This window comes from Chionomys nivalis, chromosome 6 (assembly GCF_950005125.1).
Source record: "Chionomys nivalis chromosome 6, mChiNiv1.1, whole genome shotgun sequence".
NCBI classification, from domain to species: Eukaryota; Metazoa; Chordata; class Mammalia; order Rodentia; family Cricetidae; genus Chionomys; species Chionomys nivalis.
This window is the reverse complement of record NC_080091.1, coordinates 35,582,212-35,606,685: the sequence shown is the minus strand read 5'-3', so window position 1 is coordinate 35,606,685 and position 24,474 is coordinate 35,582,212. Positions and strand designations below refer to the sequence as shown.

General features: G+C 49.8%; 2 protein-coding genes across 3 annotated transcripts; one reads left to right on the top strand and one right to left on the bottom strand.

Moving 5' to 3' along the window:
* The first annotated feature begins 666 nt into the window (after nt 1–666).
* On the top strand, nt 667–14,615 carry Dbnl (drebrin like). 2 transcript variants are annotated; one of them, XM_057772232.1, is made up of 13 exons: nt 667–813; nt 5,770–5,825; nt 7,622–7,734; nt 8,322–8,396; nt 9,420–9,566; nt 10,668–10,745; nt 10,945–11,096; nt 11,232–11,280; nt 11,601–11,694; nt 11,987–12,082; nt 12,180–12,289; nt 12,968–13,073; nt 13,562–14,615. In XM_057772232.1, the coding sequence occupies exons 1-13, from the start codon at nt 731–733 to the stop codon at nt 13,699–13,701; spliced, it is 1,299 nt and encodes a 432-aa protein (XP_057628215.1). In that variant the 5' UTR covers nt 667–730; the 3' UTR covers nt 13,702–14,615. The 2 variants fall into 2 exon arrangements, with proteins under 2 accessions (XP_057628215.1, XP_057628214.1); XM_057772231.1 differs by having other exon boundaries at nt 11,229–11,280; nt 13,562–14,613.
* A 659-nt stretch (nt 14,616–15,274) lies between these two features.
* Pgam2 (phosphoglycerate mutase 2) lies at nt 15,275–17,432 on the bottom strand. The gene is made up of 3 exons (XM_057772234.1): nt 17,005–17,432; nt 16,732–16,912; nt 15,275–15,498 (listed from the first exon to the last, which is right to left on the bottom strand). The coding sequence occupies exons 1-3, from the start codon at nt 17,416–17,418 to the stop codon at nt 15,332–15,334; spliced, it is 762 nt and encodes a 253-aa protein (XP_057628217.1). The 5' UTR covers nt 17,419–17,432; the 3' UTR covers nt 15,275–15,331.
* Nucleotides 17,433–24,474: the final 7,042 nt, after the last annotated feature.

The window sequence follows — 24,474 nt, the reverse complement described above, 5'->3', positions numbered from 1 at the left end:
GGCAACTATTTTTGAACTAGAGTTGGCCCACAAAGCAGATTCTCTTTATTATCCCACTATCGAGCTAATTTTTTAATTCCTATTTTAGATGATGTAGATGATGCCCAAGCCGATCTAGAACTCAAGCTTTTGCCTCTTGAGTGCTAGGATCACAGGCACATACCATCACGCGGGATACTGATGGTTAAATTTCTTTTCTTTTTCTTCCATACAGGGTTTGTCGGTGTAGCCCTGGCTGTCCTGGAACTTGGTCTGTACACCAAGCTAGTCTGAATTTAAAGATCACCTGCCTCTGCTTCGCGAGTGCTGGGATGAAAGGGGTGCGCTACCGCACCAGCTATCAGATTAAATTTCTGAGGCGCGAGTGTACACACAGGTTCAGGATTACTCGTCCGGAGCGACTTGGGAGTCTACTATCAAACAAAATACACTAACTAAAACAAGAATAAGAAAAAGTGCGGTGGTCGATTCGAAGCCACGCCCTGGGGACTGCGGACGAGAACACAAGGCCCCGCCTGCCTCTCTCGGATTCTAATTCACCAATAGCCATCCTACCTCAATTTTACCGGCAAACTAGTTCGCAAATCCTCTACTTCCGCTTCCGTCCTCCTGGGCGCGGCTTCCGCACGTCAGAGGCGAGGCTTCCTGCCGTCGGGGCGGAGCTTCCGGTCGTCAGTGGAGGCCGGTGGAGAGCTGAGGCTGTAGAATCGCTGGGACCGTGGGGCGTGCCATGGCGGTGAACCTGAGCCGGAACGGGCCGGCGCTGCAGGAAGCCTACGTGCGCGTGGTCAATGAGAAATCCCCGACCGACTGGTAGGCAGCGAGGCGGGTCCGGGGAGACCCTGGAAGTGGAAGGTCGGGGCGCGCCGTGGCCGTGGTGTTGCTGGATCACCTTTCCGACTCCCTGCACCCTAGCGCGGTCCTCGCCACTGCTGTCTGCCCCCAGACGTTTCCCCTGCCCCCTGTTGTCGGTTCTGCCCTGGGAGTCTCTTGAAGGTTTCTTTCTGGTTGTGATCGCTGTCTGCCAGCCTCTTGCCTTTTCTGGGACTTCCTGGACAAAGGGGTCCCGCGCAGCTCCCCAACTCCTTAGAAGGAGGAAGCCGCGTCCTGGTCTTTTAAACCCGGATTCAGGAATAGACCTTGAAAGCAGTGTGACGGCGGGGTTGAGGTCATGAACTCACACTGAAGGCTCAGTCAGGGATGTCAGGTCTGGATCCCTGGTTCTCTTCGATCACATTTCTGAGTTAGAGGAAGGGGACTGAAAACGGGATACTGTCACCTGTTTGAGAAAGGCTCCATCTTTCCTCCAGCACCCTAGGACTTCCTCTGCTAGGCTGTCAGTGTTTCGGTTTCATCCTGCAGTTTACTCGGGATTTACATGCAGTACTGTGAGCTTGGATCTGAAGTTTCAAGGGTGACCCTGCTGAGCCCCTCCCCCTTCAGCTACTTATAGCAATTCTCTTTCACTTTCCCATTTACTTAAAATGTTTCCATTAGCCAGTTTTTAGCGCTTAAATTTCCGAGAAATATGCTGAGTACGGCAGGTTAAGGTGAACAAATGCTGAGGAGTGCAAACTGCCCTTGGAGCTGTGGTAGGATCACCACTGCCCTGTGGTCAGCACTGAGGGACGACATACCGGGTCTGCCCGTGTTGAGTCTGCCATGGAGACTACCCCTATCTCATGGTCCTGTGATCTTTCTTCTGCTGCTTCGTATCCCCTCAATATTCCTGCCCTTTAGTCTTCTCAGGAACCATCACTGGGAGTGATACCCCACAGCCTAACTAGCAGCGCACATCTCCCGAGCTTGCTGAGCTAGCCAGCTTGCTTGCTTTTGAGACAAAGCCTTACTCCGTAGCTCTGGCTGGCCTGGAGCTCCCCTGCCTCTGTCTCCCAAGTACTCATTGAGCCCCTTACTGGAATCATCTGCTCCACTTCGGTCTGACATTGCCCTGCCTTGCCACTCATGTCCCTTCTGAGGGTGCAGAGCCTTCTCTTTGCCCAGGCAGCCATGTTACTGCTTAGGTTCCACAGACTGTGCCACTCCAGTTGAACGAGCCTCTGGCCTCCACCCTCACTACCATAGCCATTTCAGTAGTTACTCAGCAAGATTGTGTGGCAGGTCCCCACTCGCTAGCTGAGAAAATATCTGAGCCATCTCGGTTCCCTGCCCATAACTGCAGTGGCTTCCTGTTGCACTTTGAAGAAAGCGCAGTCTCTTGCCTGCCCCTCCTGCTTCCTACACTGGCCACACCTGTTGAGCACCCTTGTACCAAAGTCTTTCTCTTCCTCAAAACTACAAGCTAGTTCCTCATCACAGAGCCCTGATCTTACTGCTTCCCCTGCATGGAACTGGCTTCTATGGCATCTTGATGGTGTCTTGTCCTTCTTATCTGCACTGAGGTTGTCTTCCCAGAGAGGCCTCCAGGTCCTAATATGTGGACCGTTTATATGCCTGGTGCCTTCAGAGTCTGAAAGAAGGTGTGGGGTCCCCTGAAACTAAAGTTATAGTCACCTTCTCATCTCCCCCAGTTTCTTTTCACTTCCTTGTGATATAAATAACATACATGCTGGAAACCTTCATGGAGTAGTGATGTGTGTATCAGTGTGAGTATCTGTGTGTGTATATCTGTGTGTGAGTTTATGTATCTGTGTGAGTGTGTGCATCTGTGTGTTCTTTCTCTTCCCTAAAGTGGTGGAGTAGGCCTGTTTCTGTCCCTAGTGCCTAGATATGTTTTTGATGGATGGATTAAACCATGTAGAAAAAGAAATAGTCAAAAAGAGGTGGTTTTCAATTGTTGGTCAAAAAAGCTGCACACAGAGCCGGTACCACTCTGCACTATAGGCCAGAGCCACAGCTCTAGTTCCCCATCTGCAATCTAGCTTCAGCTTCCTCCCCAAAGAGCGGGCGTGACCTCTGCGCCCCTGGTTCCTATTCTACCCTGTGCATACTTCATTCCCTGACAGTACATTAGCGTTAGGGGTGTGTGTGTGTGACCTGTTGGAGGGTGAATTCCGTGGGGAGGACCTTTCAGGGAGTGTTCATAGCTGCAGTGCTGTCAGCGTGCGCGCATTCCAAGAGTGACTGGGTGGTAAAGGTGCTCTCTTGCTGTTAAAAGCCTCATGAGCCATGCTTTCTTCACGTTGATTGTGATAAGGGTGGAGCTCGGGTGGAGACAAGAAAAAGCCTCTGAAGTGGAATATTTATTTTGGGGTGTGTGTGAGTGTGTACGTGCGTGCGTGCATGTGTGCATGTGTATACGTGCATGTATGCATGTGTGGATGCATTCACGGGTACAAATGGATGTCAGTGTGTGTGTGGAGGCCAGAGATCAATGTCAGCCTTTCTCAGTCACTCTCTGCCTTACTTTATTGTTTATATTTTATGTGTATGAGTGTTTGTCTATGTGTATGTGTACCATGTGCATGTCTGATGCCTGCAGAAGCTAGAACAGGGTGTGGATCCCCAAAAACTGAATTTACAGACTGTTGTGAGTCACATGTGAGTGATGGGAACCAAACCTGGGTCCTCTGCAAGAGCAGAAAGGATTCTTATGCCCTACTTTTTTTTTTTTCCTTTTTCTTTTTCTTTTTTTTGAGAGAGAGGGTCTCATTCAACCTCATTCTCACTAATTTGCTAGACTGGGTGGCCAGGAAGTTCCAGGTTCCATCTGTGTGTCTTCCCCAGCTATGCCTGGCTTTTTCATGGGGACAGGGATGGACCTCGCATCCCCATGTTTTGCATAACAAACACTTTGTCAACTGAGCTGCCTTCCCAGTCTTGACAGATTTTTGTTTTGTTTTGTTTGAGCCAGAATCTCACCGTGTAGTCCAGGCTGATCTTGAATCTACCTGGATCTATCTGCCTCTGCCTCCATCACTGCCTCCTGGTGCTGGGATTACCAAGCATGTGCCACTATACCTAGCTTGAACTGAAAAACATTCCGAAGGTAGTTTCAGATAGAACACAGGAGAAAGTGGGGGAGGTTGGAGGTCTAGACCCCAGACACCAGGCAGGTCGTTCTTTGCTGCTAGATCCCTTCTGTCCTCTGCTACTTCTTTTAGCCTCCCCGCCCTAATAGCCAGCGCTTGTCACCAAGAGGAAGGGACTTGTTTCTTCCAGAGAGCTCTACCAATTCGGGCTGAATATCTGTTGGCTGGGGTCCTCTGCTCTGGGAAGCAGCATCTCCTTCCTGGTGACCTCCTGTGACTCTCAGGACATGCATTTGTCGTGGCACTGACAACCTCTTGGAACTTAGTCTGGAGTTTCTGTCTCTCGAGCTGAGAGACAGCAGACAGATTTGCTGTTACCTGGGTCAGTTCTTGTGCCTCATGCCTGTCACCCCTGCTGGGGTTGTTAGTGTTGGCACAAGATCCATTTAATGCCTGGGCCCCATGTTGTGACCCTCAGGTACAGCTTGCCTTCCTGAGGCCACCTCTCCAGGTTCTTCCATCGGTAGCCTTCATTCTGGTCAATTGTCTATACTAAACAGATTCATCGTATTTCCTCACTGCTTCTAGAGAGCAAGTGTATAAGCTAAAATCATCTAGAATCATTTGAATAATTAGTTCTACACACCCCGCTTGGAGTTGGCTCATCAAGTTAAGGCTTTGCTGGATGGAAAGCCTGTGGGCTTCTGTCCGTCAGAGGCTCGGTGGACCAAGGGCCTTTGTTTGTTTTTCTTTTTTCTCCTTTGTTTTCTTTTTTTTAAGATTCATATATTTATGAGTGCTCTATCTTCATGTACACCTATACGTCAGAAGAGGGCACCAAATCTCATTGTAGATGGTTGTGAGCCACATGTGGTTTCTGGTAATTGAACTCAGGCCCTCTAGAAAAGCAGTCAGGGGTCTTAACTGTTGAGCCATCTCTCCAGCCCCTGTTTGTTTGTTTTTCTTTTTTTCTTTTCTTTTTTTTTTAAAGAAATTTATTTATTATGTATACAATATTCTGTTTGTGTGTATGCTTGCAGGCCAGAAGAGGGCACCAGACCTCATTACAGATGGTTGTGAACCACCATGTGGTTGCTGGGAATTGAACTCAGGACCTTTGGAAGAGCAGGCAATGCTCTTAACCTCTGAGCCATCTCTCCAGCCCCTGTTTGTTTGTTTTTCAAGACAGGGTTTTTCTGTGTAACAGCCCTGGCTGTTCTGGAACTCACTCTGTAGACCAGGTTGACTTTACACTCCCAGAGATCCCCCTGCCTCTGCCTCCTGACTGCTGGGATTAAAGACATGCGCCGCCACCACCCAGTTTTGGATCACTGGTCTTAACTGGGACTCGATATTATGTAATTGTCTGTTTTCTGTTGCTGTATACTCCTGGTAAAGTGCATATTAAGAGAGTCTCAAGACAGAAAGAGCTTGTGCCCCATCCACAGGCTGTAGAAGCAGGGCCGATACACTCAGGAGTACCCACGGCATCTTTCTCCTTCCTGCTTCTCCTTTAGGTATTTGGATTCGGAAATATGTAGACATATTATGCCTTTTGAAATTTATGCACCTACAATCCAGTTGAGTGTTTCTTTCATGAGTGTGCAGAAAAAACACACAATTCTGTGCTTGTATCTTCCTCTCAGTAGATGTATGTATGTCCTTTCGCAATCTCCATGGCTTTCTCTCAAAGGGAGTCCATGGCTAGCTAGCCTCAGAGTAGCCTGCTCCTACATGCCAAGGCAGGGCAGGGCACAGTGGAGCCTGCGCCTGCCATGTAGGTGCAGTGGGTCGAGCGTGGGTGCTGGCCACTGAGCCCGCTTGTGTTTCCTTTCAGGGCTCTGTTTACCTATGAAGGCAACAGCAATGACATCCGTGTGGCTGGCACAGGTGGTGAGTATGAACCCACACAGGCTCTCAGCACCAGAAGAGAAGAGAGTGAAATACACAACGGGGAGAGGTTGTAGCTAGCCCTGGACCACCTCAGCTGACATTTAAGCCATCACAGGAGCAGAAAGGGAATTCGGGCACACAGGCGTCTCCTTTCTCCAGCTCAGCTACAGTGACCCTTCCCCTAGTTGATTTTTTGCAGACCTTTTACTGAGTTAGCTCCAGACTACTGATCTGAATGTGGACCAGTGTCCAGTAGGACCATGGCCAGAGCCATGTCAGCCATGACACACTGATGCGTTTCACATTTGCTAATGAAGACATTATTTGGCTGTCCTTGGCTGGGCCAGGACACTGCTGCTGTCCGCCCTCCGGCTTATGGGCAGCCCTTGTCCAGGGCACTACAGATTGAGGATGCCAGTCTTCAAGCCGGTGTAGGTGAAGACCCACAACATATATGTTCTCTGACTCTGTCCTGCCCTGGTCTTGGGCAATTACATGCAAAGGTGTGACCCTCCTTAGGGAGAGCCAGTGTGGCTGCAGGTTATTGTGAGGACCTTGATTTGGTATTTCAAAGAAATACTGGCTCTTGGCTATCACTGGGAGAAACAGGCAAGTCAGCTAAGCCAGAAATGCCTGGGGTATGAGACAGACCTCTCAGCTGAAATCCTTGGCTCTCCCAAGCTCGAGGCTAGCATGGCTGTCCTTAGGGCCAGCCTGACCTCCCCGCTCCAAGTGAGTGCCTGGAACATGCTCTCTGCTCAGGCAAATGAGAGTGTGGTTTTAGGCACTATTGTTGATAGAAAAGTTCCTTTCCACCATCCGCCCACTAGAATCGCCACCGATTGGTCATCTCACGTGACACTGTATATGCCTGAGAGCTGCACATATCAGCAGTCGGGGCTTCTGGCTGGCACAAGGCACAACTCTGTTGCCCATCAGAATGCTGCTGCCCTGGGTTCTGGGGAGCCCTGTAGCTGAAATGTGTGACCCAGGAAATTTAGAGCTTGAAGCACAGTGTCAGGGAGAATGGCTTAGGGCAGCTCATCGTCCCCAGCCAAGACTGTGAGAGTTTTAACTAACTGTTTGTCTCTGGGATGTCCCAAAAGGTCTGACTCTGGTGGACACGTAGTCTGTGACAAAGGAGCATTAGTAGGCTCTTGTCCCAGGCCTTCCTTGGTAACATTGTCATAGAGCTCTTCCATTCAGAGATCTGGTGATGTGCAGGCACAGTAACACACACCTATAGCCCCAGCGCTCAGGAGACAGAAGCCAACGGGTGGAGCTCTCTGAGTTTGAGGCCAGCCTGGTCTACAGTTCCAGGACAGCCGGGCCTATATAGAGACCTGTCTCAAAAACAAAAAAGAAAGAAGTAAAGTAAATATAGTAAAAATAGCCTTTTATTTATGATTTCCTTCTCAATCTTAGAGAAGTGATTTTCAGAAACAAAAACAAACTATTGTGGGTTAAAAAAAACTGGGAGATGGTGGGGGCACCTGACATGCTTGCCAGAAACGCACTTCACTGAGTCCCACAAGCTCTGCTAAGTCAGCTGAGTGGGGCTGGGACCCAAGAGTCAGGTTATTTTATGTTCGTTTACTTGTTTGCTTACTATTTTGTGGAGCTGGAGATTGGCCCAAGACCTGATAGGTGCTAGCCGGGCACTCTGCCACTGAGTTGCCCGTTCATCCTTGGAGTCTGATTTTAAACTTGGGTCCCAGAAGGATTCTGAGGCAGGTGGGGCGAGCACTGGTGGGCAGGGGTGCAGGCTGCCTCTGAGCCTTCCTGTAACTCTGCAGAGGGAGGCCTGGAGGAGCTGGTGGAGGAACTCAACAGTGGGAAGGTGATGTACGCCTTCTGCAGGGTGAAGGACCCCAACTCCGGCCTGCCCAAGTTTGTCCTCATCAACTGGGTATGTGATGATGTCATTGCAGCAGCCCTTGTCTCCTCTCCTTTGACTTGGCCTTGGGAACAGTGGTTCACTATACCACTCAGTAGGTCAGCAGGACTGTTGGTTAAGAATGGGGATGAGTAGAGTAAACCATCCATTCATTGAACCAAGGAATAAATGGCTTTGCTTGGGATTCACTCCCAAAGCCCAGAAGGATTCCTGCAGAATGGAGTAGAAATTATTACAAAAAAATCCCCGCCCTGAGATGGCTCTGATGGAAGAGAGGGCCTGCGGTTGTGTTCAGGAGCCTTGAAAATATAGCGATAGGAACTCCAACAGCATAGGTTCCCCCTATGGGGACCAGGAATGTTTGAGAAATGTCCCCACTTGGGAAGCCAGCAGCCATGCTTCTTAAATTGCATCCTGAGCTCGGAAAGTATGAAGACTGATCTCATCTGTGTGACTCATTCGGGAGAATGGCTTTGTCTGGAGGAGGGGACGGAGTGCCTTTTAGGAGAGATAGGGAAACTGTTGGGTTCCTGGGAATTGTGGGCCAGGAAGTGGCTTTGGAGGAGACCTGGGTCATGCTATCTGTGCTTGTGTTGCAGACAGGCGAGGGTGTGAATGATGTGCGGAAGGGAGCATGCGCCAACCACGTCAGCACCATGGCCAACTTCCTGAAGGTGAGGGCTAAGCCAAGCCCCGCAAAGGGCCTTGCAGGATCCAGTACTCTAGATTCCTGAATACAGGTAAACTGGAAGGGAGCCGGAAACAGGAGCAGGACCATGGCCAGTGTTCTGCCTGAGCAGCAGGATATGGGCAGAACCACCTCTGCCTGGCTTCAGTAGGGCAAGATATGGGCCACTCCAGTCCCAACTGCTTTGCTGATCCTCTCTCTGTGGTTTAGCAGTGTTTGGCATGATGGCACACGCCTTTAATCCCAGCACTCAGGAGGCTGAGGCAGGCAGATTCTTTGAGTTTGAGGCCAGCTAGGGCTACCTAGTGAGACCTTATCTCATAAAGCTAAAAAAGAAAGAAAAGAGAGAGAGAGAGAAGTTAAGCAGCAGCAGCAAGACTTGAAGGAAGAAGCTGCTGCCGCCCTGCCCACGTATCCTCTGATGCATCCCTTTGCTGCCCATTTATACGAGCATTCGTGTCACTCACCCCACAGCTGTAACAGCTATAGTGTCTTCCAATTTCAGAGACATTTCTATCACAATTAATTTATAATTTTATTGTCAGCTGACTTTTTGCATCAGCTTGGTTCCTGGCAAGGAGACTTGAGACTGATTTCTGTTTCTGCCAGTATATCTTTAGACATACGTTAGTTCTCCCATCTGGTCTGAAAGCTTTTAATTAAGTTTTCAAATTTTTGCAGTGCTGAGAACAAACCCAGATTCTCACATGCTAGGCAAGGACTCTGCTTCCGAGTACTTGGTGAACTTCCAATATAATAACCGCTAATGAGGTCTCAGGTCAGCTACTCAGGAAGGAGTCAGTTTTCATTGAATAGATGGCAAGTGCCTGAGCATCTGTTGAACTGCAACAGGAACTTTGTAGCATTGACGGCTGGGGAGAGCTGGCCCCTGGTGTCTCCTGGTACTAGTCTTGTGTGCAGTGCTGGCCTTTGCTATATGGACAGATAGTTTGGCCTGTTCTCTCCTAAGTTTGCAAAGCTTATATTTCAAGTGCTGCTTCTGCTCTAGGGCGCCCATGTGACCATCAATGCACGGGCTGAGGAGGACGTGGAGCCTGAGTGCATCATGGAGAAGGTTGCTAAGGCCTCTGGAGCTAACTATAGTTTCCATAGGGAAAGTGCCTGCTTCCAGGATACAGGGCCTCAGGCCCCAGTGGTGAGTGCTGCCCTGACATGGACCTTCCTCCATGCCTAAGAGCAGGGGACCAGAAGTGTAGTTTCTAGTGTCTGAGTAACAATTCCTTCTGCTTGGCATCTCTTGATGGTGATCCTATGCCCTGATGGGCACCAACCCCATGGCTTTGCTATTGGAGAGCCAGCTTGTGGCAGAGGCTCTTGGGCAACTGCCCACAGCTGTGATAGTCTAATACCCCAAGAGCTATAGTGTCTGCATGACTTAGATGGTCTGGGGAGCCGTTGTGGAGAACTTCTGGCGGCTTTATTGTGGAGCCTGAAACCACACAGGCCTGTGGCTCTGGCATCATGTGGCACTCATGGCTGCAAATCACTTATTAGTCATACAATTGGGATCCATGGTGATGCTTCTGAATGTTGCCAGCAGTCAGCTGTCTGAAAAGCAGCCTACTTTAGAATTGCCAGGAGTCTAGGATAAAAATCCTCCTGTTCCCATCAGTGAGGACCAGTTGCCACCATAGACACACATGGACATGGACACACACCCTGTGCTCTCAGGGTGCCATGTCCTTGCTGGGGTGGTCTCCCTGGGCTTTTGTTTTTTTGTTTGTTTTAAAGATGTATTTTGTCTTTATTTTATGTGTAGCGTGTCTGGCTGTTTTGCCTGTATGTGTGTCTGTGCACTACGTGTGTACGGTGCCTGCAGAGGCCAGAAAGGGGCAACAACAGATCCTCTGGAACTGGAGTTACAGACAGCTATCCCATGTGGGTGCTGGGAACTTGATCCTCTGCAGGAGCAGTAGTGCTCTTAGCCCCTGAGCCATCTTTCTAGACCTTGTTTTGTTTAGTTTTTGAAACAGGGCCTTGCTCTGTAGGCCAGGCTGGCCTTGAACTCAAGATCCTTCTGCCTCAGCCTCCTGAGTGCTGGGCTTACAGGTGTGCACTACCACACCCAGCTCCAGACTTTTTTCCTAATGTCTTGGTGTGTCTTCTTGTGAGTGGTAGTCCAGGCTCCTCGGAGCCTCCCAGATGCAGACCTAGAAGGTTTCACGTGCTCTCTAGAGCAGACAAATCCCCTTACCCTGCTCCACTCGTGCCTGACCATCCACTGTGTCTTCTCTAGGGCTCCGTGTACCAGAAAACCAACGCCGAGTCTGAGATCAAGAGGGTTGGCAAAGATAGCTTCTGGGCCAAGGCTGAGGTGAGTGCTGTAGTGTGGGGGCGGGCACATTGACAGACACGCTGCTGGGCATTGTCCTTACAGCTAGTTACACTGGAGGCACAGTGCATGATGGGCTGCAGTGACCCTTCTTTGGCATGGCCCTTTGAGGGACCCAGTCCCTGGCAGGGTTTGAAGCCTAGGGGGCTGCACATGGCTGAGTGTGCAGCTCCCTCTCCAGAAGGAAGAGGAGAACCGCAGATTGGAGGAGAAGCGTAGGGCTGAGGAGGAGCGGCAGCGGCTGGAGGAGGAGCGGCGTGAGCGAGAGCTGCAGGAGGCTGCCCGCCGTGAGCAGCGCTACCAGGAACAGCACAGATCATCTGGAACCCCAAGGTTAGCCCACCATGCCCTGGGAAAGTGGTTATGGCTGTCCCCAAATGCTTGCCTGTTCTGGGGCAGGAACACTGAGGGAACAGCATGAGGAGCTGCTGCCAGCCTCAGCTCTCCTAATCTCGGCCCTTCCAGCAGGCCGTGTGAGCAGGAGCAAGAAGTGGTTTCAAGGAGCAGACAGGAATGGGTGAGTTTCAGGCATCTCTTCAACAGACCTAGGGATTTGCTAGTTTGGCTCTGTCTTAGCCACTTGGTGAAATCCTTGTTCTCGGATTGAGGCTTAGCCCAGACCTCTGCAGTCAACCTGAGGCGCATCTGTGCGCACAGCCAGTGGGGAGACTAGGACCACGTCTGTCAGCTCCTCGTCTTCCTAGTCCCCATTCTAACTCATCCTACACACACAACACAGCGTTGAGGGCCTGCTTTCTGAGGTAGGGCAGTCAGGTGAGAAGCCTTTGGGTTCTCAGTCACCGCGGGGGTCAAAGCATGCTTCTGTGCTTCTCCCAGGAGTCTGCTGGGCAGCAGGCCCCACACCCACGAGAGATTTTCAAGCAGAAGGAGAGGGCTATGTCCACCACCTCTCTCTCCAGCTCTCAGCCAGGTGAGACCTCCTCTGGGCCTGGCAACAAAACAGGGTGGACCGAGGGGAAGCCTAGAGTCCATGCAGGGGCCTCCAGGGTGTGTTTTAAGGGGTGACAGAAGAATGAGGAGAGCCACCAGAATCCAGGTGACCCTTTTGTTCTGCATTTCTACTGCCCAGATTCACACAGCCCGAAACCCTGGGGTGTTTACCTGTGTTAGCAGGGGCCCTACTTCAGATACACTAGGCAGGTCTGTAGAGTGCAGGTGTGTTATAGCTGAAGTAATGACTTGGTGTTTTCTGGGTTGTTCAGGTAAGCTGAGGAGCCCCTTCCTGCAGAAGCAGCTCACTCAGCCAGAAGCCTCCTATGGCAGAGAGCCAACTCCCACCGTCTCAAGGCCCGGTGCAGGCAAGACCCTTGTAACCTTGTACAGCCCTGGGGGGAAGTGATTGAGAGGGGGACTTTGTAGAAAGAAGGTCATATCCTGCTGTGTCCTTTGCTGTAGGTGTCTGTGAGGAGCCAGCACCTAGCAGTCTGTCTGCAGTCCAGACAGACGAAGAACCCACATATGAAGAAGCCCCAGAGCAGGAGGCTCTCTATGAGGAACCGCCACTGGTAGGTTGGATATAGGTCTGAGTTCCTGTGGCATGTTTTAGGGTACTAGGGTTGTATTGTTTTTTCTGTTTTTATTTTATGAGTGTTTGACCTGCATGTGTATGTGTGTGTGGTACGTGTGGAGGCCAGAAGAAAGCATGAGATGAAAACCTCTGGAACAGGAATTACAGTGTGAGCTGCTGCGTGGGTTCTGAGAGCCAAGCTGGGATCCTCTGCAAGAGCAGCAAATGCTCTTAACTCCTGAACCATCTCTCCAGTCCCTTCACTGTATTTTGAAGACAGGGTCTCACTGTGTAGTCTTCAGCTAGAGATCCTGTTGACCCGGCCTTCCTGGGTGTGGGGATTGCCCCCACCACAGCCTAGTTTTGTTTTGGTTTGTGGCGTGGATGCTAGAATCCAAAGCCTTGAGCATGGTAGGCAGGCAACCTACCTGTGAGTCTGCTCATTCTCCTTGGAACCGTGCTGTGCCGGTGCCCTGTGTGGTTGATGACAGATGCCAAGAGCTCCTTTGCGTGCTACCTTTGAGGTGAGAGCCGTGCTGCAAGTGTACCAGGCAGCCACAGCCCCTTGCCCTACAGGGCCCTCTCGTACTCGATGCCCTTGCCCCAGATCCCAGCTTAGTCTGAGCCTGGGTGAAGGCTGAGACTGGGGTAATGCCATCTTTCTCACTTCCAACAGGTACAGCAGCAAGGGGCTGACTCCGTACACATCGACAACTACATGCAGGGCCAGGGCCTCAGTGGGCAGGGGCTATGTGCCCGGGCCTTGTACGACTACCAGGCAGGTAAGATTCCTCTAGCTAACCGTCACGGGTCACAAATCCTGAGATTAGGGGACAAGAATGTGTACAGGGGCTTTCTGGGGCTTAGCTCCAGAGGGTATCTGAAAGAAAAGATATGGGATGTGATGGAAGGCCCTCTGTAGTAGGAATGCCCACGGCCTTGGAACGTCTGTCCTGAAGAGCACGTGCCTCTGGTTGGCTGCCTACCATTCACCACCCACTCACAGAATCCCTAGAGCCATCCTTACTGTAGACCTTCCAGGTCTGATGGGAGAAGTGAGGCCTGCGTGTCGGCTCCTCGCCTTCAGGGTTGGGGCACTGGGGAACAAGGATTTAAAGGAGTGATCTTTAGGATGCTCTGCCTTGAGTGGTGGCCAGTGTAGGTACAGGCACATTGGTGCTGCCGGAGTGGATGGCACTGGGCTCCCTGGGGACAGGTGAGGGGTGCGCCAAGGCACCAAGATGCCATCCCTCGGCTTCCCTTCCTGCAGCTGACGACACAGAGATCTCCTTTGACCCTGAGAACCTAATCACGGGCATCGAGGTGATTGATGAAGGCTGGTGGCGTGGCTACGGGCCTGACGGCCACTTTGGCATGTTTCCTGCCAACTACGTGGAGCTCATAGAGTGAGGCTGAGGCCTGTCTTCCTTCTCCCCCCGAAGAGGAGGCCTGAGAGCTAATGTTTGACACTCTTCCAGGAATGGAACTTCAGTGAGGACAAGGCTCCCTCTGCCTTGAGTGCTGTCACCCCAGATGTAGCCGTATCCCACTGCTCCCCCAAATGCTTACCACAGCCTCCAGGACCTCCTACCAGACTTACACTTGACCCCAGTGGGAATGGTGTATTGATCCAAGCTTAACCTGTGGCCCGCTCCTGGGTGACCTCTGCCCAAGGACAGCAGCACTGAGAAGTTGGGGTCGGAGCAGGGACATCTGGGGGCCACATTCTGCATCTGCCTTTCTTTCTCTCTGTGGCTTCTCAGGGGTGGTAGCTGCAGCTGTTTCCTCGGGAATCATGAACTTAGGTCTTGACCAAAGTCAGAGTAGAACATGGCCGTTCTGACAGCAGGGAGGTTTTCTTACTAGGGGCTTCCCTACCTCACTCCCTCTCTGTCCCCGTGCCTGTGTTGTGGGAAGAAGGGATGGGACGACCAAGCTCCCATCTCTGAGAATGTGAAAAATCAGACATGACATGTATCTTGGTTCACTCATGTCTGCTGGCTCCGCCCATCTGTGTCTGATAAACGATCTAAGACCTGCAATGAGGCCCACAGCTCATCACTGCTCCCACATGGAAGAAAGCCCAGCCTGGGGTCTCTATCTGCATCATACATAAGTATACACGTGTGTTTACACATATGTGCCCTCAGACAAACTGGCTGTTTAGCCTCCTATAGGAAGTACAAATGAACCTGGCATGGTTGTGTGGCCTTTAACCCCAGCACATAGGAGGCAGCGGCAGGTGGATCTCCATGAATTCAAGGCCATTAGGTCAGCCTGCTCTTTTTCAGTTCCTGGACAGCCAGAGCTACATAGAGATTCAGTCTCAAAAAAGAGGGTTGGAGTATATAAATAAGCATTAACTCATGTTGGAGCCTTCCTGCATTTCAGTTCTAGAAGACACCACAGCTGCAGAGTTCCCTCCAGGAGCCTCTGCAACATGGTCCAACACTCATCTGCCTGGAGGTAGTGGACATACTTGACCCCAGACTTGCCTGCTGGTGGCCTGGGGCGGAAGTGCCCGGGGAAACCACCAACCTCATGCAGTGGTCAAGCCTACTCCCTCCCCATCTTCTGCCTATCCTTTAGGACAGCAGGCCATGGAGGCCCTATGAGCTAAAACTGTTGCAGGCTTAGTCAGATAAACTTGTCCTGCCTGGGAGGTACACTTGGCATGCCAGTTAAGAGGTCACAGAGATAGCAGAAAGCCACCCTGAAGGAAGCTGGTCAAGAGTCACACTTCCTGTTTCTCATGGAGAAGCACAGGGCACATTGCTTTTCTCCTTAATGTAACCAAGTGACTCCAGAGCTGCAGGGTCACTGCAGGGGATTGGTCACACACACGGGGTGTGCATAGCCCTGATTTAGACCCCTATAGCCAGAAATGGGTACTGGACTTCTCCCCCCATCAATGTTGGGTTAGGGATAGCTGCAACTCTGGACCCAGGAGTCCTCATGACTGAGTTGAGCTTGGCAGACCAAGTCTGGCCATGCTAAACTTGGCACTGTGCAGAAGGAACTTTATTGCCCACGTACACCCTCACTTGGCCTTGCCCTGGGCGGCAACAGCTTCCATGGCCTTCCGAACTGTCTCTTCATCTCCCAGGAACCTCATTGGCTTAGTAGGCTTCAGCGCCTGGTCCAGCTCATACACGATGGGGATTCCCGTGGGCAGGTTCAGGTCCATGATGGCCTGATCTGACATCCCTGGAGCAGAAACAGTGTTCTTAGCGCCTTCCACTCAGTTCATACAACATGGGCTTGGTACTAGGATGTTGCCAGTTAACCCATCCATGAGAGCAAGACCGCAGAAATGTGCCTAAAGGTCAAGGCGGACCTGCTTACAGAAATAGCCCCGCAGCAAGACAAGAACATCCACCATCAATAACTGTAACCTGAGTGGTGCCATGCATGCTCTCAGCCCAGGGTGAACTGGCCAAACTAAAGAGGGTTGGGACGAGTCATTTGGTTTATAGAGGTTATAAATTGTGAGCAGGGAAGGAACAGGAAACTTGACCCTGCCTGCTCTAGCAGCCCCTGCCTGGAATAGCAGTTCAACCTTTGCCCTTGCCATCACCCCATCCCTACCAAGCAGGGGGACCCGGGAGTGTTCCCTGGAACACTCCCCATGTACTTTCTCAGAAGCCAGTCCAGGGAGGAGGGGCAGAGGTGCCCCCTCATGTTGCACATCTGTTCATTAGTGCTCCCACTAGCTGGAGAAATGGGTCATACCCCACTCCTTTCTTAGGATTCCAGCAAACCTAAAGGTTGTCCAGAATCTAATAGACTTACAGTGTCTAAGACCCAGTTGGGGCCATAATTGGTAACTTCCCTATGCCCACATGGCTCCCAAGGCCTGTCCGTCAACCCTTGCTCTTGAGTAGGAGTCGCTCTGCAAGCCTAAGATGGTTAAATCACCATAGCTCTGCACTCAGACCGTGTTTTGCCTAAAGAAGCTGTGGGGAGGGAGATAGTGGTTTAGCTTTGTGCAGGGAGTGGGCTGTTCATTGTAGCCTATATCTGAGGCCAAAGGACCTCAAGTTCAAGGCCTTGGGTTCAGTGAGACTATCTTGGGGGGGGGGGGGAAGCAGGCAGCACTAGGAGAGATGCCAAGAGTTCTGTAGCAACTCAAGTGGCTTGTTCAAGCTTCAGTAACAAGCCAGCATTGGGGCAGAATCCCGCCCTTGTCCCCTATGGGTGCCTTAAGCCTACTCTATAATTAGCGCCTGTGGGGTGGGGTGGCTCAGCTGTGCTGTGTCGACTAAACTCACCACCTTCGTCACAGTAGCCCAGTGTATGCTGGGAATAGAACAACATAAAAGCACTTCTCAAATCTTAACCTCAATCTACTTTTGAAACCCTCACATATGTAAAATACCTGAAACACGTCAGGGCTGTCACTAGTTCCTGTCTCCCATCTTCCCTGAGGATGAGCCTCACCTTCCAGATGCTTCACAATGCCACGCAGGCTGTTTCCATGGGCAGCAATAAGCACTCTCTTGCCAGCCTTAATCTTGGGTGCTATCTCATCGTTCCAGAAGGGCAGGGCCCGGGCAATGGTGTCCTTGAGGCTCTCACAGGTAGGCAGCTCCCCAGACTTCAAGTCTGCATAACGCCGGTCCTGGGGACGGACACATGAACATTTGTGTTTGCTCCCTGGGTAGCCCTCCCACGCAGGCTCCCAGCCTTCCAGCTTCCCAGCACCTGGCCCACCTTGCTGATGGAAGTGTAGTAGGGGTGTTTCTCGTCCATGGGGGGTGGCGGGGTGTCAAAGGAGCGCCTCCAGATCTTCACCTGCTCCTCCCCGTGCTTTGCAGCTGTCTCAGCCTTATTGAGGCCTGTGAGGCCCCCATAGTGCCTCTCATTGAGGCGCCAGCTACGCACCACAGGCAGCCACATTTGGTCCGTACCATCCAGGATGGTCCAAAGGGTGCGAATAGCTCGCTTCAGCACCGATGTGTAGCAGATGTCAAACTCCATTTTGGCATCTTTGATGGCACTGGCCCCCCGCTTGGCCTCTTCAGCCCCCTTCTCACTCAGTTCTGCATCAAACCAGCCACAGAAACGGTTCTCTTGGTTCCATAAGCTCTCACCATGGCGAACCATTACTAGGCGGTGTGTGGCCATGGCGGTAGGGACACAGGAGTCCCAGGTGACAGCTGCTTGCTTAGCTCCTTCAGCTTTATAACAGTTTCCCAGCCCCCGCGCCAGCCCCAACTGCCAGTCAGCATTCCAGGAGGTGCAGGCAGAGGCAGGCGACCAGTAGTAGAACTGGGGGGTGGGGTGTAGTTCAGAGACTTAAAAATAGCCCACGCTCTGCCTGGGCTCAGATGACAAGTCCATAACCAGCTGGCCCCTGGGGCCAAGCTGGGTGGGGCTGGGTGAAGGGTAGAAGTCAAGCCTGGGGCTGTTCTCCATGGAACTAATGTTCTTTGACATTCTGGGGCTTTCAGGGTCTCCACGAGCCCTTTCCTGCTTAGGCAGAAACAAAACTATTCCAGGCCCACTGCTGATGTTTAAGATAGGCCTTAACTAACTATGTGGCCCAAGCTGCAATCCTCCTGCCTCAGCCTCTTAACACAATAAGGTGAGCTCAAGCCTGTCTCAGGAACGAATCTAGCCTAGTGTTAAAGTAAACCTGAGTGTGTGTGTATAGGTCACCACCCGAAGAGGTCAGTGCATACATTAATACTTTGTAGCAGGTGACTGCTTCCTGCCCAGGTGCCTGTCTCAGCACACATGCATTGCCTGTGTTAGTGTGTTGCAGGCACTTGTTGCCAGGAGAATCCCCTCCACCACACACACACACAGACACACACACACACACCTGCACTCAACTTAGTAGAGAATTACTTCGGCTGGAGGCCTTCCTCGGGCTCCTGATCATCTATCTCCCTGGCAAGGGCCCTCTTCTGCCGTCAACAGGCAGCCAAGCTAGGAGGGCCCTTTGGTAGACAGAGGAGCAGGAAAAGTCATGGCAGAAACAGAGCAGGTTCAAACCATGACTTGTGGGAGGTCCGGCCTTGTGGAGGACAGCACCAGACAGAAGCATGGGCTGAGAACCCCTCTTGGTTTGGTTTCCAGAACAATCAAAGGAAAAGGACTCTCTTCTCTGGGTTCTCTTGTGGAGTCTGAACTGTCATCCACGCCAGGCTTACCCTTTCAAGCTGAGACCAACTTGGAAAAGAAAATAGAATTCATGGCACCTGCAAGCCCACACCTTCAGGGACAGCCCTGCACCGAGTTACAGGGGTTAGTTATAGGGTATGTCCACCTCTTCTAGTGGCAGGCACCCAGGGATAAGCTGACACAGGGAATGGGCAGCATGGAGTCTGGAATGTTTACATTTGAGCTTGGAGGACACAGTCTCTATACCTCATCCTACCTCCCTCATCTGGAAACAAGAACAGGTGGGTGGTAGGAGCCTAGGCCTTACATGCGGAACCCTCCATACTGGTCCCAGCCCACACAGAAGGCCCTGTGGACCAAAGCTGACCCAAGGATCCTGACAGGCAGAGACAGAACTTCTGCAGATCTCAGGGATTGCAGGTGGAACCCCATCCCTCCTCGTGACACCTCACTGGGGTCTCACTTTTTGTCTCTCCTAACCCAAGATTGTTCTGTCTGTCCTGGCCACATTAGGAAACCCACTGAACTGGGACTGTGGCCCTGAAGGGCAGCAATGATACCACGGCTTGCCAAGTCTACGGCGACGAGCGCTGAGTGCTAGGAAGGAAGGGGTGTGATACGATAGGGAGGAGGGAGGAACGATTGCTTTGAGGGGTGCATGAGGAAGAAGCAGCTCTCAGATAAATCAAAGGACTCAGCTGTGAGCCCTACAGGGAAGGGATGCTAGGCTGAGGTGCCAATAAAAACCAGAATACCCTAGGGGCCTGGAGAGACGGCTCAGCAATTAAGGGCACTTCCAGAAGACCCAGGTTCAATCTCCAACACCCACTTCACAGCTCACAACTACCTTTAGCTCCATCTCCAGAGGCTCCCACAGGTCTGGTCTTGGTGGGTAGCTGCGCTAATGTGCACATTTCCCGCACACAGACACGCAATTAAAAATAATACAAATAAACTTGAAAACATTTTAGAACCAGGTGTGGTAGTAACCATCTTTAATCCTTGAGCAGGTAAGGCTGGTCAGCCAAGAATAGATGAAGGAGTGGCAGGGTCATTTTTTTTCCTTTCTTCAAAACAAGGCCTCGCTATGTAACTCTGGTTGTCCTGAAATTTGCTCTGTAGACCAGGCTGGCCTCGAACTCACAGAGATCCGCCTGCCTCTGCCTCCCGAGTGCTGGGATTAAAGGCATGAGTCACCCGGCATCATTTAAAGAATAAAACACATGGGTTTTTCAGTCTTTGAGAGAGTTACTAGGCTGGTTTTAAGAAACAGTCTTACGCAGTCCCCTGCTTCCTGAGTAGTTGAGGCTACAGGGGTGCACCCACACTGGGTTTAGGACTAGAGTTAACAAAGGTGTGTAAAATGTATGCTCTAAACACTTAAAATGGCCCTACAGGATGGCTCAGCAGGGAGAGGCTATGGTAACAAGCCTGCTGATCAGAGTCAGAGCCTCAAAATCCACACAGAAGAACAGAAATGACTTCCACAAGTTGGCCTTTGGTCGCCACATGTATGTTGTGGTTAGTGTGTGTGCACACACGTGCAGAGATGAACGCACATACAAAATACATGCAAATTGGAAAAAACTATAAAACTCGGCTGGAAAAATGGCTCAGCTGTTGCATGCACTTACTGTTCTTGCAGGGGGCCCAGGATTGGCTAAGAAAGAATACCCACATGGTGGCTCACAACCACCCATAGCTCCAGTTCCAGGAGATCTGATGCCCTCTTCTGAGCTCTGTAGGCACCAGGCAAACATGTGGGACACATACATAAACAAGCAAAACACTCATACACATAAATCTAAAAACAAAAACTATAAAACATTATTAGTAGAAACTAAAGTATATCTAAATAACCCCATGTTTATGGGCTAGATGTGGTGATGCATGCCTTTAATACCAGTAGTTAGAGGACAGAGGCAGGTAGATGTCTGTGAGTTTGAGGCCAACCCAGTCTAAATAGTGGGTTCCAGGCCAGCCAGCGATACAGTGAGAGCCTATCTCAAAAATAAAAATATTTATTGTTAAAGTTGGTAATTTTCGGCAAATGACCTAGACCTTCAGTGCAGACTCTAATTAGAAGTCCTAGCTGGCTGCTTGGCTTAAACTGGGGTCTTAGAATGGCTATTCCCAAAACAATTTGAACAAAAACTTGGAGGATTTATTCTTCCCAATGTCTAAGTATTTGTACAGAACTCCAGTAACAGAGACAGTGTAGCTGTGTAAGATAAACAGAGGTCCCGGAGCAGTGCTGAGTCCAGGAAGCCTCCCTTCACACTGTGGTTAAGTGGTTTGACAAGTGTGCCCGGAGAATCCAATGGGCAAAGAATAATCCTTTAACCAATAGTTTGTGGACAACTGGACAGCCACATGAAAGTCACTAAAGGCAGACCCCTGCCCTAAACCTGCCTATACATTTCCTCAAATCATATTAATAATCTAAACATGAGGGTGAAAACTAGGGATGGGGAGATAGCTCAGTTAGTAAAATGCCTGCTTCGCAAGCCTGAGGACCCAAGTCTGAACCCCAGAGCATAATGGTGCCCACGTGTAGCACTGGGCTCCCTGGCCAGCCGTTCTACCCTAAGCAGCGAGCCTCAGATCCCAGTGAGAGAATCCTGACTCAGAAAATGAGATGGCAGTACAGGAGATGGCCAGTGGTTAAGACACTGGTGTTCTTCCAGAGATAGACATCTGTCGCTTTCTTCCCTCCCTTACACACTGAAGGATCCTATGCTCCCTCCCTTACACACTGCAGGGTCCTCTCTCTCACTTTCCCTCCCTTACACACTGCAGGGTCCTTTGCTGAGTGAAAGGGTCCACCCACAGTTGGATCTTCCCACTTCAATTAGCAAAAGGAAGATGAACCCCAGACCTATCCATAGACCATCCCAATCTAGATAATTCCTCCTTGAGAGTCTCATCCTACAAGAGAATCTAGACTGTGTCAAATCAACAAGTAAAACTAACCGTCACAGGAATGAAATGAAACAAGGGTCTGGGAATATCACCCAGTGGTACAGCACTTGTTTAGCCAAGGTTCCATCCAACGCACCACAGAAAAGCCTCAAAACAAACCAACAAAAACAAATGGAAACCCCTCTTATAAGCTCAGTAAGAAAGAGTTAAGCAGGGGCTAGTGAGATGACCTAGTGGGTAAAGGCACTTTCTTCATAAACAGGAGGAGCTGAGTTTGATTTTATTCTTAACTAAGTTTGAATCCCAGGACTCCCGATGAAAGATATACACACAGCATAAGTCTCTGAAGTGGCAAGGAGACAGAAGAATCTCCAGCAGCAAAAAAAAAAAAAAAAAAAAAAAAAAAAAAATCTCCAGCAGCTCAGGGACAGCTAGCCTGGTGAACATAGCAGAAAGCAGCAGAAAGACCATCTTAAGTAAGGTGGAAGGCAAGGATCAACACATTAAGTTGTCTTGTTACCTTCACATGTGTGCTGTAGCTTACACACACACACACACACACCTCACTTGGAAATGGGCAGCAGACCTAAACAGGTAATTTCCTAACAAGAAATGATCAGTATACTCAGCACCACTAGCCATTTAAAAGAAATGCAAGTGAACAACACCAAAGAGCTACCACCTTGCACCCACTAAGAGAGCTGCAATTAGGAAGGCAGTCATGGACTAGGGGTGGTTGGTCAGTAGAGCACTTGCCTAGCATTGGCCAGTCCCTTGCTCAGTCTTCAACATCACAAAGCAAAATGATGGTAACAGGTATAATGAGGCTATAAGAAACTAGAAGCTACTTTCCACTAGGGATCTGCAGTGATCATAGCAATGTGGGACTCAGCCTGTCCTTCTAACCCATCTTTATTTTGTGTCAGCTGCCAACACCTAGAAACACTTTTATACCAGGGACTCCCAGTGGCTACAGCAAGAACCAGAAACTCCACAGCCAGCACACTTGCCTAGGATCTAGAGAAGGCAACAGCATCCAAAGAACAGGACACCAACCCAACAAAGACAAGATCAGAGATCGACACCTAGAAATACCTTATCATCATAATGCAGATGCTGAGGTCCCAGTGCAAAATCAGCCAAGGCAGTCTGCCTCCACCACAACCCAATGACCCTATTACAGTAGGCCTGAGAAATGCAATACAGCTAAAGCACAAGACAAGGACTTCGAAAGGACTTTAGAGGGGATACGAGTAATTCCTTCATGAAGACTGAAAACACAGATATTTGAGTGAAATAATTAAACATTTCAAGATATGAAAGTACAAATAGAATCACTAAAGAAAACAATAAAACTGGAACAGAAAAAAGCAGCACGTCAAACAAAAACCTCAGAGGTAAGCCTCATGAAAAGATTATAAAACATGAAAGAGAAGAATCTCAGACAATGAAGACAAGAAAAAAGAAATGGATACCTCAGTCAAAGAAAATATTAAATCTAAAAAAATCCAGGCACAAAGCATCCAGGAAATCTGGGACACTGTGAAAAGACCAAATCTATGAATAATAGGGAAAATGGAAGGAGAAGAAACTCAGGTCAAAGGCACAGAAAATATTTTTAACAAAATCATAGAAGAAAATTTCCCTAACCTAAAGAAAGAGGTATCCACAGGACAGTGGTGACACACAGACACACATCTTTAATCCCAGCACTCAGGAGTCAGAAACAGGCAGATCTCTGAGTTCAAGGTGCTCTTGGTCTTCAGAGTGAGTTCCAGGACAGTATGGCCAGGGTTACACAGAGAAACTCTGTCAAAAAAAAAAAAAAAAAAAAAAGAGAGAGAAAAGCATCAACCAAGGTACAAAAAGCATAAAGAATGACAAAGACAAATAGGACCAGAAAGGAAATTCCTACAACATGTAATAATCAAAGCACTAAACATATAAAACACAGAAATAAAGAAATAGCAGCATTATATTAACTTCTCAATGAGGATTCTGAAAGCCAGAACAGCATGGATGGATGTTTTATTAATTCTGAGAGACTACAGATGCTAGCCCAGACTACCATAGCCAGTAAAACTGTCAATCACAATAGAAAACATTCCATGACAAAAATTAAAGCAATTTCTAATTCACCAATCCTGCTCTACAGAAGTCACTTAGAAGGAAAACTTCAGTCTGAAGAGGTTAACCACACCCAAGAAGACACAAGGAATAAATAATCCCAGAATGGTAAATCAAGAGGGAGAAAAAAAAAAAAACCCTACATCATAACAATTGTAGGGTAAAAGGGCCATCCAAAGAAATCGACCCTGACCCTGAAACCAAAGCCAGTGAAACCCACCCTGGCCCTGAAATCAGAGCCAGTGAAAGAAACAGTTTGGTCCTGAAACCAGAACCAAAGAACCACAGCCTGGCCCTGAAACAAGAGCCAAAAAAACCCATTGACCTTGGAACCAGAGCCATTGAAAGAAACACACCCTGACTCTGAAACTAGAGCAAACAGGCTAAAAAGGGTCAGTAAAAGAAACATACTCTGGCCGGGTGGTGGTGGCGCACGCATTTAATCCCAGCACTCGGGAGGCAGAGGCAGGCGGATCTCTGTGAGTTCGAGGCCAGCCTGTTCTACAAGAGCTAGTTCCAGGACAGGAACCGAAAAGCTACGGAGAAACCCTGTCTCGAAAATTAAAAAAAAAAAAAAAAAAAAAAAAAAAAAAACCAGAAACATACTCTGGTCCTAAAACCAGAGCAAAATCTGCCCCAACCAATTGAACACAAAAACAACCAGTCGCTGAGCAGGAAAACCAACCAATCCCTGGGCACAAAATCTAGCCAATCTGAGCTGCAGAGGATCAAAACCTGACCAATTCCCTCTCTGAAAATCTGGAAAAATGCCACCCCTAAGAAGCCCTACATAAGCCTCTCTGACTGTAGTTCACTCTCCTGGACTCTTCCTTCCCAAATAAATATCTTGAAAGAGTTTTGGGTGAAAATCTTTTGCCTGTGAGGAGCAGAATCTCTGCTGGGAAACTTCCTTAGGGGAGCAGAGCAGAAAAAGCAACCGACACCTCTGCTGGGAAAGCCCTTATGGGAGGGGAGCAGAGGTAGCAGCTTCTCACCAGAGCTGAT

What these genes read in the sequence shown, in the direction of transcription:
- Pgam2 (XM_057772234.1), bottom strand. Translation starts at nt 17,418, where the DNA reads ATGGCCACACACCGCCTAGTAATGGTTCGCCATGGTGAGAGCTTATGG. An exon ending in ACTACACTTCCATCAGCAAG is followed by an intron (nt 16,913 to 17,004) that starts GTGGGCCAGGTG and finishes GTCCGTCCCCAG; the next exon opens with GACCGGCGTTATGCAGACTT. An exon ending in CATTGTGAAGCATCTGGAAG is followed by an intron (nt 15,499 to 16,731) that starts GTGAGGCTCATC and finishes TTTCTGCTCCAG; the next exon opens with GGATGTCAGATCAGGCCATC.
- Dbnl (XM_057772231.1), top strand. Translation starts at nt 731, where the DNA reads ATGGCGGTGAACCTGAGCCGGAACGGGCCGGCGCTGCAGGAAGCCTAC. An exon ending in CCGTGTGGCTGGCACAGGTG is followed by an intron (nt 5,826 to 7,621) that starts GTGAGTATGAAC and finishes GTAACTCTGCAG; the next exon opens with AGGGAGGCCTGGAGGAGCTG. An exon ending in AGATCATCTGGAACCCCAAG is followed by an intron (nt 11,097 to 11,228) that starts GTTAGCCCACCA and finishes CGGCCCTTCCAG; the next exon opens with CAGGCCGTGTGAGCAGGAGC.